Source organism: Brachyistius frenatus, unplaced genomic scaffold, assembly GCF_029030835.1.
Source record: "Brachyistius frenatus isolate BFR_SWC_R1_liver_20210118 unplaced genomic scaffold, ASM2903083v1 Contig_7, whole genome shotgun sequence".
Taxonomy (NCBI): domain Eukaryota; kingdom Metazoa; phylum Chordata; class Actinopteri; family Embiotocidae; genus Brachyistius; species Brachyistius frenatus.
The window spans coordinates 1,891,713-1,901,990 of record NW_027210606.1 but is presented as its reverse complement, the minus strand read 5'-3'; the positions used below and the strand labels follow the sequence as shown (position 1 = coordinate 1,901,990).

Below are 10,278 nucleotides of genomic sequence, written 5' to 3'. Positions count from 1 at the left end.
TTAGTTCAAATAAGGCTGATCATTCAACTTCAAAAGGTCCTTGAATGTCAGTAATTTAACATGGCTCTTGGTAGATTGTTACACTATGTGGTAGGAAGAATGTTGCAGTGTAGAAGATATATTATTGGAACATTACTGCTGATGTGTAAGCAGCAGTCTTCCAGTTTGACAAATTTGTACTATTAGCATTGTATTGATATTTTGTAAAGTAATATGTTTTGCATCTAAAGGCCTAATCTAAAACACACTTGGAATCAAAAGAACAATATTTCCCTTTGGAATGTAGTGGAGTAGAAGAGGCACTCCATTACAAGTACCTTTGAATTGTTCTTAAGTGTATACATAATTTTCCTTTTATAAAAATATATTGTAGACTCTCAGTAATACTTCTGTGTTAGAAAAATTTACTCAAGAGGCTTGGTTCAAAATCAAACACATCGGACATGTATTCTTGCAAGAAGGAACACATACATGAACCCTCAAAGAGAGGTGTCCTGAAAAGAAGGGCCTTCCCCCCTCCGTAGGTCAGCTTTTATTCAGTGGGACAAACAGTAGACCATCACCCCCATTCCCTTTCTATCTGCTTTTGTATGGTAATACAGAGTGGGTTGTAGGTCACAAGATAGTCATCAGTTAGATGCAGAAAGAATCACTTGCAAATAAGACAGAAAACAAAGGACATTTTTCGGGGCCTGAGACTTTCTGGAGCCACAATGCAAACAAGAGGAAGAGACAAATCTTTCCTTTCCATCATGTCCCTCCTGTTTATACAAAGTATAACATAACATGTACATAAAAAGGAAAAAAAAAAATCTTTCCATCATATAAAAGAATATTTCCATCATATCCCTCCTGTTTATACAAAGTATAACATAACATGTACATAAAAAGGAAAAAAAACAAAAGAATCTTTCCATCATATAAAAAAATCTTTCCATCATATCCCTCCTGTTTATACAAAGTATAACATAACATATACACAAAAAGGACCCCCCTCCCCCCCCCCCAAAAAAAAAAAAAAGAATCATGAGGAAAATCACACAATCACACAATTGTTGTTGTTAGGTATTGTTCAGGTAGACATTAGTTATTGACCCTACATCATCTTCATTGCCCTTCTCTCGAGTTCCGGCAAGGGATTCATTATTTTGTCATATGCCAGTGTCCAAGAACATGTCCTGTTCTCCAGGTTGGAGAACCCTCAAACAAAGAGGGTGGTGATTCAGTCGTAGGTGGAATCGGTGTTGTGTTAGTGATCTCACACATTTGGTCAGTTGTAGAATTCTGCATATAAAGGGTGGTATAGTACTCCAGCTGCGGGCGTGCCTCGGCGCATCCACAGATATACCAAAAATAAGTTCACCAGAAACTAAACCGCCTGGGTGTTGTTAGTTTCTTCACTGGTTTGAGACAAGCACCCCTATTGGTATCACCTCCCTTTGTAGCCAGACTTCACCACAGGGGAAATGCCGGCTTCCAGTATGTCTGTGTTGTGTGGTTCGGGCAGAGGTCTCCCCCTTTTGCAGTGGCTGAGGTGTACCCAGGAGGTCCGTTCAGCAATCCGAACTGCTGTTGGGGTCGTCAGGAGTATCTCGAAAGCTCCTCCCCATCTGGCGGAGCTCCAGTATTTCTTTTTTATCACCTTAATGAAAACCCAGTCCCCTGGTTTTAGGTCTATCGACTGGTTTTCCACCAGCTGATCCTGGAGTGGTTGTGATTAGTCATGTTGAACCTGTCTGCGACTGCCAGCTGTCTTCCTCTCCTCTGCTTCTCCCGTCCCTCGCGTCTCTCCACCGCCTGCAGTCTTTTGTCCAGTGTCCACTCCTCCCGCAAGTGTAGCAGCTCTCGCCATACCACCCTCGTGGTCCTCCCCCACGGCCGCCAGCCCCTCTCCATCCATCGCGCTTCCTCCTTCTGAAATCCCCTTGATCATCATCTCTTCGATAATATACTTCAGAATATTCTGTGTCTTCATCCTCATATACGTATGTGTCCGCTGTTCTTGTTTTATTCTTTCGTTTATCTTTTAGAACTTTTTCTGCGTGTGCCTTAACGTCTGTTAGTTCGGCTGTCTGCCAGCCCACCTGATGTTTCTGATGTTTCTTTACAAACGAGCTGATAGGAGCGCACAATCCGTTCAAAAGGGCGTTCTTTAACTGCTGTGCATAGGGCCCTCTGTCATTATATGGATTTTCTGGTGCTATGCCACTGTGTCTGTCAAACACTATCTTTAATCTTGCAAAATACTGCACCACTGTCTCATCGTCTCCTTGAGTACATTCTGCCACACGCGAAAAATCTGCTCTAGCTGCTGTCAGATTCCTTATTCTAAGGAGTAATGCTTCCATCTGAACTTTTGATTTGATTTTTTTTTTATTTTGATTTTATACACTTTATTAATCCCCGAGGGGAAATTTCTTCGCTACAGCAGGGGGGCTTTCAGGGGGGAGCTGCTGCAGCAGGCTGCCACTAGCGCGGCGCCAGGTAACCTGACCTGAGGTGCATGTTTTTGGTGACTACCGAAATGGGCGGGTTTCCATTTACGAGCGGGTTCCAATCGCCTTGGTATTGGCACCAATCTACTCCTGTTATTTGTCTGATGCATCTTTCTATTTCAAATCCATTTAACTGGTAGCTCTGACACAATAATTTTAGCTGATTTTCGAATTCTGCTGAATTTTCTTTTGGATGAGGAATGCCGTCCACAGCCATCCTAATGTCCGCTAATGTACTTGTACTGTGGCTTCCTGTCCCTCTTCTCCTGCTTGGGGATTAGGTAATTCTATCAGGGGGTGCATCTCTTACGGTATTATTGGACAGATTCTGATAGTCTCTACCTGATCTGGTTTTTCCAGGGGATGTGGTTCTTAACCATATGGCAAATCTTCTGAAAAGTTCTTGGTTGTCATCTGGGGTTGGAGTAGAGTGGGTGGAGTTTGGTGACGGTGTCGTGGGTTCGGAGACAGAACCTGGCTGAGCAGCCGGAGGCGGAATAGGCGGAGCGGGCAGATCAGATGTTACCGGGACGTCTCCCTCCAGAGGTATCTCTTCGATTTTATTACAGCATGTCCCCATTTTTGCGATCTGTGAGCCAACCAGTTTGTATGGAGTTCACCCGAGCAACTGGTCTTTATACAGTGTACAGTTAGGTTCCGGCCCTCCTTTACACTGTAGGACACTCACGGTATCTAATTATTTATTCTTATAGTTCCCTGTAGGTCCCTGACCTATTTCCGAAGTCCCTGACTTGGTTACCTGTAGGTCTTTCCATCATATAAAAGAATCTTTCCATCATTCTGTCACCCTTTTTTGTTTATTATTAAAATATAACATTATATATATATATAATATTATATAACAATTTGAAAACACATGTTATTGTTGTTCTCAAGTGAAACAGGTGAACTAAATGCATCATGTTATGGATTTCTGTCTCAGCTTTAAAAAATTTAAAAAAAAATACATTTTAGAAAACTTCAAGACTTTTAAACAATCATTTATATTGCAATTAACAAATCATTCTAATCTATTTGTTTAAAAGACACCAGTGGCATGTTTTCCTTGAAGGGAAATCCCATGTACAGCAGGTGTGTTTGTGTGTGTGAGTGTCTGTGTGCGCACACGCCTAAACCAACAAGTTAATCTTCATTTTTTATCCCAGACAGCTGACACATTCCTTCATAAGACATCAAGCCTTTTGCCTTTGTGACTTCCTGTTCAGTTTTGGGTTTATTTTTTTTAAGCATGAGACACAAGTTTGGATAAAAAGTTATAGTTCATGAGTTTTTCTACATGTGTTTCTCTCTCAAAGGTTTGGTGTAGTTGGAAGGGAATAGGCCTGTTTTTCCCCTCAGCTGGCCTTTCCACCAGACCTCGTCGGAGAACTCTAGCACAGTGATGATGTCGCCAGTGTTGAACTCCAGCTCGTCCGTCTCTTCTGCCTGAAAACTGTACAGAGCTCTGACCTGCAGCGTGGATGATGCTTCATGCTGGACACAAGAGGAGATACAGACAAACACATGAATACTATTAAATTGCATCGGCCTTTACAAGATGATCCAAATTCACCCCGTTTTAGCTCAGCATAAGTTTTAACATGTCATTTCTTGTGTCAAGTCTCCATTTAATTGGGCAGAAAAGGCTTAAAGCATTAAAAGGAAATGCCTTGTAAAGGATCTGTAATTTAAATCATTATTGGCATCTTAATGTGTTTTGAAGCACTAGAAATACCTCTCACATTCTTGTCAGGCAGCATTCAGAGAAGTTGAAGGATGACACACTTCTTTTTGAGATGAGACAATTATCCAACTTTGAATGCTCATAAAACACTTTTAAAAATCTCATTAGATCGTGTCAACATTCTTATCACGCTCTAAAAAGCCTTTTATTCTCAGCTTCTTAAGAGTTGGCACTTTAGAATTACCTGGAAATGCACATCAGCTCAAATTCAAAGTGCTAACACCCCACGACTGTGGCTCAATGCCACACACACACACACACACACACACACACACACACACACACACACACACACACACACACACACACACACACACACACACACACACACACACACACACACACACACACACACACACACACACACACACACACATGCTAACATACCCAATTAGGGTGTCTTGAATGCACTGGATTTGTTGAGCCTTCTAGAAATTGGCAAACAGTCCACATTCAGACAGGGACACAGTATGTACACACAATCATTCAGAGAGCAAGCAGTGTGCGCACACACACAAACGCACCCACTCAGTGCTGCCGAGTCCCTCTCGTGGTGCTGGGCCAGGTAGATGGTCAGGAGATGGGCAAGTTGGAAGAGGAGCAGGTCGATCTGGTGGATTATCTGACTTTCTTTGCTGTTGGGACACAAATAACTTATTCATTTAAACCTGTGTGGATGTTTCTGTTCAAATATTCGACAGTGACACGTGTACGTGAAGATTTGCGTCACCTGTGTTTGTGTTTCTTGCAGGAATAGTTGACTCTGTTTGGACACAGAGTTTTTTTTGTAATATTCCACCAGCCGGTTGAGAGAATAAAATTTTTGGGACCACAGGTAAAACTGCCCTCTGCTGTTCCGCAGCAGCTTGAAGTGCTGCACTTCTGCTGGATGCCTAAAAATGAGGGTAAAGCAAAATTAGGATCAATTATTTCCCAAGGGTCGGCATCCATTTTCTATTAATCTCTTATCAAAGGTGCAGAACAAATCATGTTTTTTTTTTCCCATTTTTCTAAAAATGTGAGCCATTGCAAGAATCAAACCGACCATAGCTACAAAATAGGAACACTGACATAATTATTTATAACATTCCTCCACAGATTACACACCTTGTTTATCTGCAGTATTTATATGTCTTTTCTTTTTAAACTAAAGCTTATAGTTGGATTTACAAAGCTTGTTGAGCTTTTGTGTCCTTGAACAAACAACCACAATCCTCTACCAGCCAGGCAGGAGGAAGCAGGATGTAAATAAAGTGAATAAGAATAGGATGTAAAGAGGAAGAGAAATTGATTTTTTTTTTTCAATGGAATAATGTTACAATAATAATAATGTTTGGGACTTTAGCATTTTGGAGAGACAGACCAAGAAAGGCAAGCCAAGAAAAGAGAAGATTTTACTTGTTTACACAGATGCAAAAGATAAACACAGAAGACCACAAAAATATAATGTAAGAGGTGAAAAAAATTCAAAGGGTCTGTATCAGAGCATTTTCTTATTCGATTAAAACAATAACAAAAAGAAAACCCCCAAGGGATGGCTCCATTCAATACTGCAGTGAAAAATGACAAGCCTGTACCTATTTTACTGTATTTGTTTATATATTGTCCTATCTATGTAAACATTGGGATTAAAAAAAATATGCCATCCCACGATCATGTTAGATAATTGCAAGCAGAAACGTTTCTGAGAAAGAAAGTGCATCTGCTGGAGGAAGCGGTGCAGTCAAACAGCTATAGACATGTCTTGTGGTTTGCTCTTGGCCACAACGATGTGACAGTGACCGTGTTTAAAATAAACATCAGCATGAAATATGGGGCTAGGTGAGTCTAATCCTAAACCCAAACTGTAACCGCTAATTATTTGACTGTGAGCAGTTTCTAAAATACACAGTTTTTAGTTAGTCAGGTAAAGGTAACATCTTTTTTCGCTAAATATGCACAAACAGACAATGAATGCACCTGACAGACATGGCGAAGGCAGTGGGTGCTGCTGCATTTTGTCTGCTTCGTATGAGAAAGGTCCCCACAGGCTGTGACATCAGGCTCTCCTCAGCGTCACTGCGACTGGCGGTTTCCTGGTACCAGCTGGGGTCATTGAGGAGGGAATTATATATTATAATAGAGACAAACATGAAAACCAGTTCAATACTGCTGCTTCTCCCACATCTTCAAACCTGCACAGAAGATCTATATGATCAGCACAGTTTCAAGGTGGATAGCCAAGATTACTGTCACCGATTCAATGAATGTGAAATTAGGTCACAACCACCCCTTCTTTTCCAGGGTCATGTCATTTCATAATGCAGGGAAACGTGTTTTTGCAGAACATTATGATGTCACAGAAAGATGACCTTTGGCCTTTTGGATATAAAATGTCATCAATTTCCATTTTATCCTTTTGAACATGCGTATTAAATGTTGTTATAATTGGGAAATTAATTATTCAGTTATGGACATAAATGTATTTTGTTAAGTCACAGTGACCTTTGACCTCTGGCCACCAAACTGTAAACAGGCCATCCTTGAGTAGAAGTGAATGTTTATGGCAAGATGATGAAACTCTCTTAAGGTTTCCCTGAGATATTGTGGTCACGATAGGGGAGGGTTGTGACATCAGTGACCTTTGACCTTTTTACCACCAAAAATCAAATCAGTTTATCGTGGGACCAAGTGAACATATGTGCCTGGTTTGTGGAAATGACCTCAGGGCAATCGAGAGATATCTTGTTCATCAACATTGAACATGCATACGGACAGAAAACACCATAATGTCTGTGGCTATGCCAGATACATGAAAATAAATAACAAACAAAAATTGTTTGAAACACATTCTGTTTCCTGTCATGATGACTTCAGTTTCTCTTTTGTATGGTTTTGAAAATAATGAGACTGAGTATCTATATTATCCAGTTTTATTTTCCGCTTGACTTGTTGGTTTTACCTGGGAAGGTGAATGTTGACGAAGTTTTTCGGGACAAACCCCACGACTTTGTTGAGTTCTGCTTTGTACCAGTTACCGGAGGTTTGCAGGATCTGACAAACACAATCACACAACACACATTCAGTTGATATCAAATACTACAAATACTGCCAATTTTGAAGTACGATTGAAACTCAATCTATACCACAGTGTATGCATTTCTATATATATATATATATACATGTATATATTTGTTTATATTTTGTGCTGCAGCATGAACTTATTCAACAATGTCAAGCTAAAGATTTCCCAACTAAATAATAAAGCTGGTAGGGAAACAAGAAAACTACAGCACCATGCAATATTTATTTATTTATAAATACATTTATTTATTTTTGTAATCATAATTGTAGTTATTTAAAATAAATAAATAAAAAAAAACATTCATCAAAGCTCATGTCTTCAGGTGAGGCACTTTTACTTTGGCCCAGCTTCTGACAACCTGGGGAAACTGAATTGCTGTTTTCTCATTGTATATTTCCGCTTGTGGTTTCCCTTTGCATGTTTGGTGTGAGGTTTTCAAATAAATCTTTAAGAGGCTGAGCAGTTTCTTCTTTTTCTTTCTTGTTTCTGCTGTTGCACCCATCTGTTTTTACTGCTCTCTACGATGTACATGCTGTTCATATATGTATTTGCATAGATGTATGAGGTGCACTGAGTATTTAGGTGAAATATGCTGCACTGTACAGCATGCATGAGATAGTCTTGCCTTGCATTGCTAGATCAAAACCAATGTGTTCATGTCGATAACATTTAACTGTGAATTGAATGGCTACCGTATTGAGGACCACACTTTCACAGCAAACTCAAAAAGCTTCCCTGACCTTCTTTACAGCAGGAGCACACACACACACACACACACACACACACACACACACACACACACACACACACACACACACACACACACACACACACACACACACACACACACACACACACACACACACACACACACACACACACGGTTGATGCTCTTTGGACGAAGGCTGAAGGATTGCGTCTTGTCACTGTAACTTCAACTAATACTTCTAGAGCAAGATGGCTAATTTGTGGATGAAAATCAAAAAGATTAGAAGGTTCGTCACAACACTGCTTTGACCCTCCTGTGATAGGACTGAAAACTGCTGTTTTTTTTGGAATAATCTGCCTTTAATTTCAGTTGTTTGCTGCATTTGTGTGTTTGTCTCTGCTATTACATTGTCCTTTTGTTGCAATGACGGTGCAAATAGGAAATAAACTTGAGCAGCAGAATACGGTTTCATAGCACACTGCGCAAACCAATAAAGATGCTGCAGAGAACAACACAATGCAAATAGTGTCGTTATTCACACTGTATGAATGGAAGTCCAGATATCGAGGCGACGCCGTTTGAGTGGTTTTCATATCGACAGCTTTTCATGACCTGAGGTGTGCAGCTACAATGTTGGAAACACAACATACATAGAAACTGAAGGAGAACTTAGTGTGTGTGTGTGTGTGTGTGTGTGTGTGTGTGTGTGTGTGTGTGTGTGTGTGTGTGTGTGTGTGTGTGTGTGTGTGTGTGTGTGTGTGTGTGTGTGTGTGTGTGTGCTTGCCTTACCATCAAGCAGTCTCCCCTTCGGAAGCTGAGTTCATCACCATCTGTAGCTTCAAAGTTGTACTTGGCCGTAGCCTCCATGCTAAAAAATCTAAAGGAAAAGTGAAGAAATTAATACTTTGTGTTTATAAATGGAAATGTTGAACTGATTAGTGACCTGTAGAAACAGCAGTCATCTCTGCAATGTACTCATCAAATAAGAACCCGGCAATGATGCAATAAATGGTGTCAAATTTTTTTTTTCTTGTATCTGCCACATTCATGGGAACAACACATTTTGTGGTCCAAAGTCACCACAGATAGTGCTGCTCTAGTAAAACAATGGTGGAACAAGCTCCACACTGAGGTCAGGATAGCAGAGTCACTGCTTTCTGTTGCACTGTTTAAAGCTATATACATCTCATAAATGCTCTTACAAAAATATGTTTTAAGTATTTGTGCTGCACTTCTAGTCATGTTTTTAGTCATTTGTTTCAGAGGGATACAATCCCATGATGGGTTTATGTCAGTTACTGTGGAGATATAATACCTCTTCTAGCTTTTTTTTTTTTCTTCACAAAAAAAGAGAAAGTAATTGACCTGACAGATGAAATCAATAAGCTATCACGGATTCACCTGGATTCAGTGTATTTCATGAGAAGTGCAACTGAATCCAGCGTGTTGTACCTTCACTGAAGTCTGAGTCAAGTGTGTCAGTAGTTAACCCTCGTGTTGTCCTCGGGTCAAAATGACCCGCAGCTGTGTTCAACCAAGTTCTATTTTATTTACATATTTTTTGGGATCATTGGTGACAAGGAGGCTGTGAGGGTTTCTTTAAAGAATGATGACTAATGATCCCAAAAAATATAAAAATATAGAAATAAAATAGAACCTGGTTGAACACAGCTGCGGGTCATTTTGACCCGAGGACAACAGGAGGGTTAAGAAAACAGCAGGTCAACAAAGCCATAATTCAAAATGTCAGCATGTTATGTGCCTCATTCAAGAGACAGAAACATCGTGCTACTCACCATGTATATTTTGGTCTCCCTGCAGAGCCGACTTTGTACAGTTCACAAAGAGAAGTGACAAAATCCTGCTGTCGGTTCACAGGAAACACACTGAGCTACTGAAACACAAAGAGCTACTGAAACACACTGAGATCCTGAAACACACTGAGCTACTGAAACACACTGCATGTCGCTGCTGACCAACACACACACACACACACACACACACACACACACACACACTGAAACGGATTCAGATGCGAAGACAAATACAAAAACATCCGAACTTGCAAGCACAAAGGAAATGGAGGGAAACTATTGACTGAACTAAAATAAATATTTTGATCTGAAGTCAAAGCATGTATTTATTGTATTTATTCATTTTTTAATACAGTTACATGTAGTGTGAAGTGGGTTCACAAAATGCAGGAGTATCATTAACTCTTATGGATGCTAATCTTTACCTTCAAAACACATTTTGCTAAAAATGA

General features: G+C 40.1%; 1 protein-coding gene across 1 annotated transcript; it reads right to left on the bottom strand.

Moving 5' to 3' along the window:
* Positions 1–3,723: 3,723 nt before the first annotated feature.
* Positions 3,724–9,821, bottom strand: grap2b (GRB2 related adaptor protein 2b). The gene is made up of 7 exons (XM_069689391.1): positions 9,809–9,821; positions 8,802–8,889; positions 7,181–7,272; positions 6,199–6,324; positions 4,970–5,132; positions 4,764–4,874; positions 3,724–3,989 (listed from the first exon to the last, which is right to left on the bottom strand). The coding sequence occupies exons 2-7, from the start codon at positions 8,877–8,879 to the stop codon at positions 3,789–3,791; spliced, it is 771 nt and encodes a 256-aa protein (XP_069545492.1). The 5' UTR covers positions 8,880–8,889; positions 9,809–9,821; the 3' UTR covers positions 3,724–3,788.
* Positions 9,822–10,278: the final 457 nt, after the last annotated feature.

What these genes read in the sequence shown, in the direction of transcription:
- grap2b (XM_069689391.1), bottom strand. Translation starts at nt 8,879, where the DNA reads ATGGAGGCTACGGCCAAGTACAACTTTGAAGCTACAGATGGTGATGAA. An exon ending in GAAGGGGAGACTGCTTGATG is followed by an intron (nt 7,273 to 8,801) that starts GTAAGGCAAGCA and finishes TGTGTTTGTCAG; the next exon opens with ATCCTGCAAACCTCCGGTAA. An exon ending in TGCAAGAAACACAAACACAG is followed by an intron (nt 4,875 to 4,969) that starts GTGACGCAAATC and finishes GTGTCCCAACAG; the next exon opens with CAAAGAAAGTCAGATAATCC.